The 12,328-nt window shown below is 36.6% G+C and overlaps 1 protein-coding gene across 4 annotated transcripts; it reads right to left on the bottom strand.

Moving 5' to 3' along the window:
- Window positions 1-2,663: 2,663 nt before the first annotated feature.
- LOC137032592 (uncharacterized) lies at window positions 2,664-11,123 on the bottom strand. Of its 4 annotated transcripts, XM_067404409.1 has the most exons (8): window positions 10,614-11,117; window positions 6,978-7,895; window positions 6,680-6,776; window positions 6,457-6,558; window positions 4,290-4,465; window positions 4,078-4,178; window positions 3,837-3,857; window positions 2,664-3,688 (listed from the first exon to the last, which is right to left on the bottom strand). In XM_067404409.1, exons 2-7 carry the CDS (start codon window positions 7,163-7,165, stop codon window positions 3,841-3,843), a joined length of 681 nt encoding a protein of 226 aa, XP_067260510.1. In that variant the 5' UTR covers window positions 7,166-7,895; window positions 10,614-11,117; the 3' UTR covers window positions 2,664-3,688; window positions 3,837-3,840. The 4 variants fall into 4 exon arrangements, with proteins under 4 accessions (XP_067260510.1, XP_067260511.1, XP_067260509.1 ...); XM_067404410.1 differs by lacking the exon at window positions 3,837-3,857 and having other exon boundaries at window positions 6,978-7,088; window positions 11,109-11,123; XM_067404408.1 differs by lacking the exon at window positions 3,837-3,857 and having other exon boundaries at window positions 11,109-11,122.
- Between the last annotated feature and the right edge of the window lie 1,205 nt (window positions 11,124-12,328).

Raw genomic sequence — 12,328 nt, 5'->3', positions numbered from 1 at the left:
CAGTTTTACCAAAATAGGTCAATATATTATGTTAATAGCCTGATTTGCTATGTTTTACTACCAGTTTTGGAATATACACTCACTGTCCACTTTAATAGGAACTCCTGTACACCATGTCCTTCACAGAGTCATACAGTCAGCCAATCATATGGCAACTGCACCCTGCATAAAATAGATACAGGTCAAAAGCACATCAATCATCAGAATGGGGAAAATGTGATCTGTGATTTTAACTGTGACATGGTTTTTGGTTCCAGATGGGCTGATTTGAATTTCAGTATTTCAGAAACTAGGATCTCCTGAGAATTTCTCACACAACACAATAGTTGGGTGGGGTTTGGGGGTAGCAACTCATGATAGAAGAAAATCATCTTAGCACGTATAAGACATTGAACCTTAAAGTGGATGGGCTCTAACAGAGGCCAAGAATAAGAATGCAGATTTCATGAGCACAGACTCACTGGACAATTGAAGACTGAAAAAGGTGATTTTTTTTCTTCAACTGTACAGTTTCTGTGCCTCAGATTAGGCATTTGCACCCCCATAATTATTGCTTATTTAATATTTTTTTGTACCATTCTGTGCAAACTCAGAGACTTTTGTGTGAGAAAAATCCTAATATATCAGCAGGATCTGAAATATGGCACCAACAACTATGCCACGGTTATTGTGTTGTTGATTCTGATAGGTGATGTGAACATCATTAACCGAAGCTCTTGAAATGTATCGGCATGTTGTTATGTTTACATTATGCTGCTGCCATATGACAGGTGGTCTTAATAAGGTGGATGGTGAGTGTATCCACATACTTCATCTTTTGTTATTTTGTTGTACTGCTTCTAAGTTGGACATTATTACAAATAATTTTGCTGTTGTATTTATTTGTATTTTAGATGAATGCAAGGATCTGGCTGGGGACGTAATGTTTCTTGCCACAAAATTCATCCCCCAGAAAAGGGTGGGTGAAGCCTTACTAGAAGAGGGGAATGTCCATGCTGCCATCGTCAAAACCGAAGACTGCAGGTAATTTAATAACAATTTATTACTACACTTGATGTTAAAGGGATAGTTCATCAAAAAATTAAAATTCAGTCATTAATTACTCACCCTCATGTCGTTCCAAACCCGTAAGACATTCGTTCATCCTCAGAACACAAATTAAGATATTTTTGATGAAATCTCTTATATGAAACAGAAGATTTGTAAAGATTTGAAGCTTCATGAAGCAATGGTTTGAAATCACCATCACTAGATATTGTTTAATAAAGTCATTATTTTGTCATTTTTGGCACACAAAAAGTATTCTCGTCACTTCATAACAGGGACATGCACAGGGGGGTTGCTCAGGTTGCCCGGGCAACTGCCCATATGCCCTTCTTGACTCACGTTGCCCTTCTGAGGTGGAAAAAAAGAAAATAAAAAAATCGTACAATGGATGCAGAATTTCACGTAGGCCTAGATAAAAAAATAAAAAAAAGCTGAGCCTGCATGAGCGGCACTAGAAGGAGATTGTTGCGGTTGTCGGGTGAGACGACTTAACGTTGTCGGAAAGGTGAGTAAGGTTATAATCGTTAACGAAAATGAACGAAAAAACGAAAACTAGGTGGGAAAAAACATTGTTAACTGAAATAAAAATAAAAACAAGGCATTACAAAAAAAGACAACTAACCAAAACTGTAATGTGTGTTTGGCAAAACTATAGATTAAATGTCCTTAGTTTTCGTCTTTGTCAATGTCTTTCATAGAGCAAATGTTCAGCTGCATTTCATTTCCCTGCGTCTCATTTCCCTGCGTCTCTCACTCACGCGTCTCTATCACATACTCGCACGCGCACAGCCCCTCCCCGCACACCGCACCTCCATGTGAACAAGTGTTGGAAGCAAGTTCGCGAAAGGTTGGTATCTCGTGAAAACCTTTACACAATCACACATTAAAAAGTGGTATAAAAATATTTTTAATTCTGAATATAATTTTGTCAGTGTGTTGTCGACCCGACAAGCGATTGCTACTGTAGCAAGTTAACTAGATGCAAGTTTTGAGGTAAAATGCACTTGGGTTGTTGATGTCAAAACACTATTTAAGCTGTAAGTAAGGAATAATTGACGACGGGCCATTGAATTATTAGAAAAATAATGGTAGGGGAGTGTCCTTTTTTTAGGTCAGAGCAACTGCCCCTCAAAATTCTTGTGCACGTCCCTGCTTCATAACATTAAGGTTGAACCCCCTAGTCACATGACCTGTCTTTAGTACCTTTCTGGGCATCTGAAAGTGTTAATTGTCTTGCTGGCAATGCAGGCCTCACTGAGCCATTGGATTTCATCAAAAATATCTTAATTTGTGTTCTGAAGATGAATGAAGATCTTATGGGTGTAGAATGACATGAATGTTGATTTTCTTTTTTGGGTGAACTAACCCTTTAACTTAATGATACAATGATCAGTTGAACTGGAAAACTAAATAGCTTTTTGTATTTTTTTATTGCAGAAAGACATTGAAAGATGTAAAGGCTGCTCTAGAGAAAAATTGGGACACATTTGACCTGGCAACACATGGTCTTGGTCCTGCCGTAATAAATGGCACTTTTTCATTGATAGATGCGTGTCTTAAGGAAAAGATGAGAGCACTGGAAAAAAAAAGATTCCACAGATGAGTAAGGTTCCCCCACTTTATTTTGTTTCAAACTCTTGTTTCTTGATGTTCACTGTACAAAAAAAAAATAAAACATTACAAAGAACTGTTTTTTATTTTAAATCTTAATTACTTAAAATTCATATTTGTTCCTTCAATTTGTTCTTATACAAAGTATCTGTACAACACTCACTGAAAAAAGACCGTAGCAGCAAGAGGAAAAAAAAACATTTTGGCTAGACAAAGCAAATAGTGATTTTTTTCATCAATTAAACATTTATCTCTACAAGATCAAACACGTTTTTTCTTCTTTTTGACCATGTAGGTTACAGTGACTACATCTTTTGCTTTTTTGACCCTTTTACGATAATTATGAAGTGCAGTCACTTTTCTTTTTCTTGACAGTTTAGTAAACTGTGAAAAAACTAACTTGTGCGCTCTTTCAACTAACCTGTACACTTCATTATCCTCACAAAATTTTTCTGATTTGCTCTACTCATGGAGATCTGTAAGCATGGCTTGCAGTGTAACTTGTTTTCTCTCACTGGACCTAAAGCAGTTTGAATCATCAGATATGTTCTCAGATGATGTTGGGTACAGAATGTTGTGAACCAATATACATACACATACCTCTCCATGGCTATTCGCAATGCATGTGCAAAATTTGGTCCCTTTACAACTTACAAATTCTACACTCCCATCAGAATGATAGACAGTAAGGTTTTCATCGACCCTGAGGAAGGATTCACTGTCAACTATTTTTTTTGCTACTTCTGCCCTAAGATCTTGAATTATAAGTCCTTGTTTCTCTGCAATGTTCTGTGAAAAAATTAAGTGTTTGCACACATATCCACATTGGAATCTTTTGCAATCGCATTTGTGCATGACCAAGTCCACACTGTGACATTGTGTGCTTGTGTCGGGTGGAACCAAACACACTCCATTTTTTATCTCCACTTTTGCACCCAGGCCTTTTGCAATCATAGAATGGGCGGCATTACTGGTCTCTTCAGTGTTTGCTCCTTTGATTCGTCCAGTTTCTGTGAGGTCATCCAGGTAACTGAACAATGAAATAAAAGAACAAGTTAGGAAATAGTAAACTATTGTAAAAATGAAATGACTGAAAAAAGCAAATACCCTTAAACATTTGTATAGATGTTATAGGCTATAAATAATTAAGGAAAAAAGGAAGCAGGGAGCTGACAGACCTTTTTACTGAATGATTTGTGCTAAGGAAAAGATAATGTCATAGACAACAGTGAATGTTTATTCAAGAGCTTCCTGTATCCAAACAAGCTGATAATGGCAACAGGTAGTGGCCAGAGATGATCTCTATGCAATATTATCACATGATTCTGTATGTCACATGATTTCTGTAATTGGCAATTACAATTTAGCACCATAATAAAAGTAATACATTAAACTATATATACAGCTAAATATATTTACCTGTAATATTTTTGGATATCACCACACGTAAGCGAAGAAGCTGATCAATCCTGCTATTTATTCTTCCCTTAAGGAACTGGTACTTCATTGTAAGAAAAAATCTGTGTACAAAAGTTAAGAAACTTAAAATATCCTTAATGAATATGTGTCCTGGAGATCATGTTATTTAAAATGTGATTTTAGGGAATGATGTTATAATTTTAGTAGCTGACCTCTCTGCCTTGTTGTTGGTTTCGTTGTTATGGTGATAAAATGACCTGCCAAAATTGGACCATAAATCACCAAAACAAATCCACTGATTCTTGAGGTAGGTTGATACATGAGAACTACCAAGACATGTATCGAGCTCTTCACACTTTCTGGATGACATGCTGTTGAACTCTTCTTCCTGTAAAGAAAAAGACATAACATTGTAGAGTTATGCCACCTTAAGTTTACGCACATTTAAAGGGGTAGTTCTCCCAAAATTGAAAATTGTCATTTTGTGTCACTTGTACCTATGGGGTACAAAACACTTCCATATTCTATTGTGGAAAAAAAAAAATCTTTTGAATTTGGATTTACATGAGGGTTAGTAAAGAATGATTAGAATTTTTTTGTGGGAACATTTTTAAAAGACAATTCATTAAAAATCATAATACTAGGGCTGTACTAGAATAATCGAATATTCGTTCGGTGGGGTGGCATTCGATTTTCAGTTTTGAGTTGTGAGATTCGCGGACTCATTCTCACTCATGCTTGAACCGCCCGTTGGCGAACGTAGTGATTTATTTAATCTCATACTGAATAGGTACAAAATGCTCAAGACCTCAGCTGTTTGGGAGCACTTTAAATTAAGTGAGGATGACAAGACAAAGGCAGTGTGTCAAATATGCGATTTGAAACTGGCCTACCACAACAGCACCACAAATTTGAAAAATCACCTGAGTTCTGTAAGTAGCACGGATGCGCCACCACCACCCGCCAAAAAAAAAAAAAAAAAAACAGCAGGAGATTTCAATGCTGATGCAGGCTGATGACGAAGAGGAAGAAGAACGCGGAGACAGCGCAAAGACAGAGATGGAGCAGTATTTGAGAGATGCTACTACAGTCGGGCCCACTGGCATGGTGGAAGCAAAACAGTGACCGCTACCCTAAACTGGCATTTGCAGCCAAACACCTTCTTTGCGTTCCGGCCACTTCAACTCCATCAGAGCGCATTTTCTCAAAAGCTGGCTACATCGTCAACAAGACCCGAAGTTCCCTTTTACCAGAAAATGTGGACAAACTCATCTTCCTCGCACACAACATGAAACGAGTATAGGTAGTTTCACAATAGTTTCCAACCACTTGGTTGCGATTTATATAGGCTAAGTGTTAAGAAAGAAAGAGCCTAAATATTTTTGTCATTGAAATGTGAGCTGTCTAGCTAGGCTAACATTACCTTGTTCTATTTATCCTATTACAGTTTATTCTATATAAAGGGAGTGAATAAAATTTATTACAATTACTTTAAATTTAAATAGCCAACCCGTTACGGTGTCAGTAATTATTACATTTACGAATAATAAATGAATGTAGTTCAACGAACTGCAAGCTAATAATAATAGGCCTAAAAAAAAAAAAACAAACACCGCAACATGCTTTCAATAAAAGCATCGCGCATTTTAAAGATTTAAATTAACAAAAAGTCAGAATAAGACAAAATAAATCCCTTATATAGAATAAAACTAATTGTAATAGACATTTTGTGTCATTTTAAAAACAATTCATTTATTCTTATTCAACTGTTTATAAGCATGCTACCGTGTTCTTTATTTATTACAGTTCGTTGAAATCACTGTGTGTTACTAATTTAATTTCTGTTTTGGGATTCATTTGTTTTAAAGAAATGTTCGTTATTAATACCTTATTAAAGTTCTTGCTCTCAACAGACTTTGTGTTTTGCATCACTTGTGCACTGTCCGTTTTCGGAGCATAAACCTGCCCGTGTAATGCGTACCGGAAACTGTTCTATTTAAAAGATTATTAAATGTTTATTAATATTTAAAGAATGTGTGCCACCTGATCATATTGCACCAAATGCAACACTGCACTCCACTGGGTCTGCCGCAACACATTTACGATGCCGAAGAGTGAAACGTGAAGTCGTGAAAGATGATACAAATGCAAACCGACACTATTATTATATATTTAGCCCCACCCACCGAAGCTTCGAATATTCGATATTGATTGCCACCTAAGCTTCGAAGCTCAAAAAATGGCATTCGAAACAGCCCTACATAATACACATAAACTTGACCAATCCCACTGAAATCTATAGTAAACAACTCAAGATTTATTTCCATGTACTGAAATGATTTCTAAAGAATAAAGTGATTTATGATATAAAAATATTACCGTTAAACAGGATTTCATTGCCACCATTGCTTGAATAACAAGATTCCGCTGATTCACTGGCAAGTTCCCTCCATCTCTTTTAACCATCCACCTATGTACAACCTACAAAAACATTCAAAAGCTATAGTTATAATGGCATTTGAATTATAATTGTATTTTTAAAATGAATAGGTCTGTAAAATGAATAGGTCTTTTTCCAGTACAAAAGATTTAATAAACCTACTTGGAGTACATGAAACCAGCAAAGAAGAACCTTGGCTGTTGGAAAAACTCTTCTTATGGCATTGAGTTCCTTAAGGTCACGGTCAATCATTATCGACCTACATGATAAGGAATTGAGAATTAATGAAGATACGTCAACATCTGTAGATTCTGTAAAAATGAACAGCTATTGTAAAAAGGTAGTTTACAATGTGCGGTATTTAATCCAATAGTAATGTCTGTACATAGAAATACCTCAATACATCAGCACACTTTGCTGCCAAACTACTACTGACTCTACTATGTTTTTAACTTCTTACCTGGGAAGAAATCCAGGGTTGTGATTTACAAGCTTTTCCAAGCAGAGAGCAAGTATGTCCGCTGATTCCTCACTAATAATAAAGTAAGCAAATGGGACTGCTTTTCCAATACTGTTGGTCAAAAGAAGAGCATAAAATGCATAACCATATGATGTCATGGCTTTGTAAGTAGCGTCCATGAATACCATGGTATGGGGATGTTCTCTAAGTATATCCTTTTGCCAGGGTGTCTGCACTACAATTATAAGTGGTTGATTTTCACTCAAAGGCTGGTAGTAACAAATGTGTTCCTGCAGCTCAGATGTGATCAGCTTGTCCACACTAATGCAGTCTTTTGCATCAGGAAAACTAAGAGCATTACTGGTTTTCTTGATCAATCGTATATCTTCAGGTGTAACATAATATCACCGATTATATTTGTCCATATGTCCATGACGTTCTGCCCAGTCCACGCATTTTAAAAGTGTTTCTGAAATTGACAGTCCTTGATCAAGCCACATTTCAATGAAGTTCAATAACTCTGGGTCAATGCGATTTTTTACGCCCTCTTCTTTCATGCACACATCATGTCCGTTGTGTTGAAGCATTTTGTTGACCACAGCACCTGTAAAACTACCATCTTTGATTATTTTAAATGACACATAAGCTTTGCAGGAATTAGCTCTTGTCTTTGTAGGTTCTCCTTTGCTTTTCCCACTTGCTTTGGTCGATCTTTCACATGCAAAGTAAAAGTAGTCTTTATGAGTAGACACAGCGGACTTGAAGGTGCTTTTGGTTTCCTCCTCCAGTTTCTTAATGTAACCCTGCATGAAATCAGTCTCCTCCCCAGAAAAAGGTATGACCTCTTGAATGACTCTGACATCCCTTACTTTCTTTAACTTTCGCCTTATCCCTTCAAGCCAAATATTCTCCATTTGCCTAGAAAAAAAAAAAATAAAATGGTTAAAAAAGTAGTAATACTCAGTACTACATTTGCAGAGAGCAGCATATAGTACACTAAAATAACAGCGATATGAATCTATTGAGTACTGCAGCCCTGAGAGCAGCATATAGTACACTAAAATAACAGTAACATGAATCTATTGAGTACTGCAGCACTAAAATAACAGTAACATGAATCTATTGAGTACTGCAGCCCTGAGAGCAGCATATAGTACACTAAAATAACAGTAACATGAATCTATTGAGTACTGCAGCCCTGAGAGCAGCATATAGTACACTAAAATAACACAGTAAAATGAATCTATTGAGTACTGCAGCCCTGAGAGCAGCATATAGTACACTAAAATAACAGCGATATGAATCTATTGAGTACTGCAGCCCTGAGAGCAGCATATAGTACACTAAAATAACAGTAACATGAATCTATTGAGTACTGCAGCCCTGAGAGCAGCATATAGTACACTAAAATAACACAGTAAAATGAATCTATTGAGTACTGCAGCCCTGAGAGCAGCATATAGTACACTAAAATAACAGCGATATGAATCTATTGAGTACTGCAGCCCTGAGAGCAGCATATAGTACACTAAAATAACAGCGATATGAATCTATTGAGTACTGCAGCCCTGAGAGCAGCATATAGTACACTAAAATAACAGTAACATGAATCTATTGAGTACTGCAGCCCTGAGAGCAGCATATAGTACACTAAAATAACAGTGACATGAATCTATTGAGTACTGCAGCCCTGAGAGCAGCATATAGTACACTAAAATAACAGTGATATGAATCTATTGAGTACTGCAGCCCTGAGAGCAGCATATAGTACACTAAAATAACAGTAACATGAATCTATTGAGTACTGCAGCCCTGAGAGCAGCATATAGTACACTAAAATAACAGCTATATTAATCTATTGAGTACTGCAGCCCTGAGAGCAGCATATAGTACACTAAAATAACAGTGATATGAATCTATTGAGTACTGCAGCCCTGAGAGCAGCATATAGTACACTAAAATAACACAGTAAAATTAATCTATTGAGTACTGCAGCCCTGAGAGCAGCATATAGTACACTAAAATAACACAGTAAAATGAATCTATTGAGTACTGCAGCCCTGAGAGCAGCATATAGTACACTAAAATAACAGCGATATGAATCTATTGAGTACTGCAGCCCTGAGAGCAGCATATAGTACACTAAAATAACAGCGATATGAATCTATTGAGTACTGCAGCCCTGAGAGCAGCATATAGTACACTAAAATAACAGTAACATGAATCTATTGAGTACTGCAGCCCTGAGAGCAGCATATAGTACACTAAAATAACAGTAACATGAATCTATTGAGTACTGCAGCCCTGAGAGCAGCATATAGTACACTAAAATAACAGTGATATGAATCTATTGAGTACTGCAGCCCTGAGAGCAGCATATAGTACACTAAAATAACAGTAACATGAATCTATTGAGTACTGCAGCCCTGAGAGCAGCATATAGTACACTAAAATAACAGCGATATGAATCTATTGAGTACTGCAGCCCTGAGAGCAGCATATAGTACACTAAAATAACAGCTATATTAATCTATTGAGTACTGCAGCCCTGAGAGCAGCATATAGTACACTAAAATAACAGTGATATGAATCTATTGAGTACTGCAGCCCTGAGAGCAGCATATAGTACACTAAAATAACACAGTAAAATTAATCTATTGAGTACTGCAGCCCTGAGAGCAGCATATAGTACACTAAAATAACAGTGATATGAATCTATTGAGTACTGCAGCCCTGAGAGCAGCATATAGTACACTAAAATAACAGTGATATGAATCTATTGAGTACTGCAGCCCTGAGAGCAGCATATAGTACACTAAAATAACAGCGATATGAATCTATTGAGTACTGCAGCCCTGAGAGCAGCATATAGTACACTAAAATAACAGTAACATATTCATGTTACTGTTATTTTAGTGTAATATATGCTATATGCTATTGAGTACTGCAGCCCTGAGAGCAGCATATAGTACACTAAAATAACAGCGATATTCTATTGAGATAGTATGGAACCTGACTCCAGCTCGGAGAGCAGCGTATTTCTGTTTTGTTGTTTTACAAATAGTGACATTGATATTTTTAGGCTGCGGTCAGTAAACACACGGAACTAATGCAGGAAAGCACGGAACCATTATGATGAAACATCTGAAATTTTGTTTAGATCGAGACGGGTATTTTATTATCATTCGATGTGTGAGTATGTGTGTTCGTTCAAGAGCAAGGAGTAGCGAAATTTACACAGCAACACAACTTGAGTAGTTCTTTCCCTGACAGCAGCCATAGTTCACTAAAAATAACAGCGATGCATAACAGTACTGCAACCCTGAGCAGCGACGCGCATAGTTTAACGTTACCAAAAATAACAAACCACAACCACTTCTTGCATGCAGCGGGAGATGTATAATGTCACGGAGATCTGAGCCAGTTCTGTCGTAGCTATTGGCCTCGTAGATCCTTTTTTTTAATGCTAGCATTAAAATGAAGCCTATTTACCCCATTTTCACAAAAGCAGCATTGGTGCAGTCGACGTATAATGGAGCCTAATCAAAATTCATACTATAAGATGAGTGTTTCTTTGCATTTTAATGTTTATCAGTTATCTGAATTTTAACAAAATATATTGCAAAATGTACTTACCTTTCATTAGATGCGCTCTCCCAGTAACATCAGTTTGAAGTGTTCCCTCTAAAATTTCAAACGGCTTGACCCCGCCCCGCTTCAATTTCATTGGTTGAATCTGTAAACCAATCATTTTCTTTCTGCCCTTAGAACATGTTTGAGTAAGTAAAACTCCCATCTGCGAAAAATCCGGTCACAAAACGTTCTCCTCAAAAGCTTATTGCGACTGACTTCCAGTTCAACAATCAATAAATCGTTTTTTCCAAATAATTAAGAGCTCAGTTTCTTTTTTTTTTCTTTTTTTTACACATAAAACATAACATTGAACGAACATTAGTGCACCATACCTGGAATAAACAAAATGGAAACACCATACAGACGTGTAATATAGTCAATCCGGTCACAAAACTGTTGAAAATAAATACACATGAGAGAAAAGACCCTTAAAGAGAAATAAAAACATTAATAACAACACGTTATTTTAATTTGACCAGAGAGAGGTTCTACACCTACCGTTCTCCTTAAAAGCTTATTGCGACTGAGGAGAAAATGGCCGACCTCACTGATAAATTACCCTAGTCACCTGCAGGTGTCCCCATATCCCTTCATATCCCCTGTATTTAGTTCGTTCTATTCAATTCATATTTTAGAATTATTATACAGGATAAACAAACATTTTGGCACAATTCATTACAATTTTCTTTTCCCCGTTACATATGCACAACATATGTAACATAGTTAACTATTGTTTGCAATACACTGAAACAGTTCTTGATGCCTTGCAATGCAACGGTATATGTGATTTGTTTTCTCTTCCATGCACAAAGGAAATAGTTCTTGTATGCAATGCTGTGCGACATTACGCCTGTGGTGTTATCTCTTCACCGTTAGTTCTTGTATACAATGCAAGTAAACAGTGCATCTTACATGTTAGTTGTATGCATTGCTATTGCAACAGCAGAAAATGTTATAATTTCTTCTATTCACAGCGTAATAAGTTAACTATTATGCATTGAAACAGTTCTTGATGATGCATTGCAATGCAACGGTATATGTGATTTGTTTTCTCTTCCATGCACAAAGAAAAAGTTAATTCTTGTATGCAACACAGTGCAACAAACACCTGTTTTGTTATCTTATTCACTGCGAAACGCAATAACTTACTAAACTTACTAAAAGCGTTTTGCTGTGAAGAGATAACACCAGGCGCTTGTTGCACAGCGTTGCGCATACAAAAACTATTTCCTTTGTGCATCGAAGAGAAAAGAAATCACATATGGTGTTGCATTGCAATGCATCAAGAACTGTTTTCAGTTAATTGCAAACAATAGTTAACTTTTAAGTTGTGCATTGAAGAAATTAATATAACATATGTGCTGTTTGCATTGCAATGCATACAAGAACTAACCATGTAATTTATATACTGTTTCCTTGCATTGTATGCAAAAACTAACTTATTCCTTATGCATTGAAGAGTTAACGCATAACGAGTGGTGAGATATCGTGTGCATTGCATTAGTTTTGCAGTGAAGAGATAACACGACAGATGCTTGATGTACTGCTTTGCATACAAGAACGAACACGTATATAATGTGGTATTGCAATCCGAGAACTGTTTCAGTGCACTGTTAACATGTTGTGCATAGAAGAAAAACAAAACAGGAGCTTGTTGCATTGCAGAAGAACTAACTCTTTCCTTTGTGCATCGAAGAAAAAACAAATCACATGTGATG

Source organism: Chanodichthys erythropterus, chromosome 12, assembly GCF_024489055.1.
Source record: "Chanodichthys erythropterus isolate Z2021 chromosome 12, ASM2448905v1, whole genome shotgun sequence".
NCBI lineage: Eukaryota > Metazoa > Chordata > Actinopteri > Cypriniformes > Xenocyprididae > Chanodichthys > Chanodichthys erythropterus.
The sequence above is the reverse complement of the archived record's forward strand: the minus strand, read 5'-3'. Positions and strand labels throughout refer to the sequence as shown.

What these genes read in the sequence shown, in the direction of transcription:
- LOC137032592 (XM_067404408.1), bottom strand. Translation starts at nt 7,165, where the DNA reads ATGGTATTCATGGACGCTACTTACAAAGCCATGACATCATATGGTTAT. An exon ending in ACCAACAACAAGGCAGAGAG is followed by an intron (nt 4,179 to 4,289) that starts GTCAGCTACTAA and finishes TTTTGTACACAG; the next exon opens with ATTTTTTCTTACAATGAAGT. An exon ending in GATATCCAAAAATATTACAG is followed by an intron (nt 3,689 to 4,077) that starts GTAAATATATTT and finishes TTCATTGTTCAG; the next exon opens with TTACCTGGATGACCTCACAG.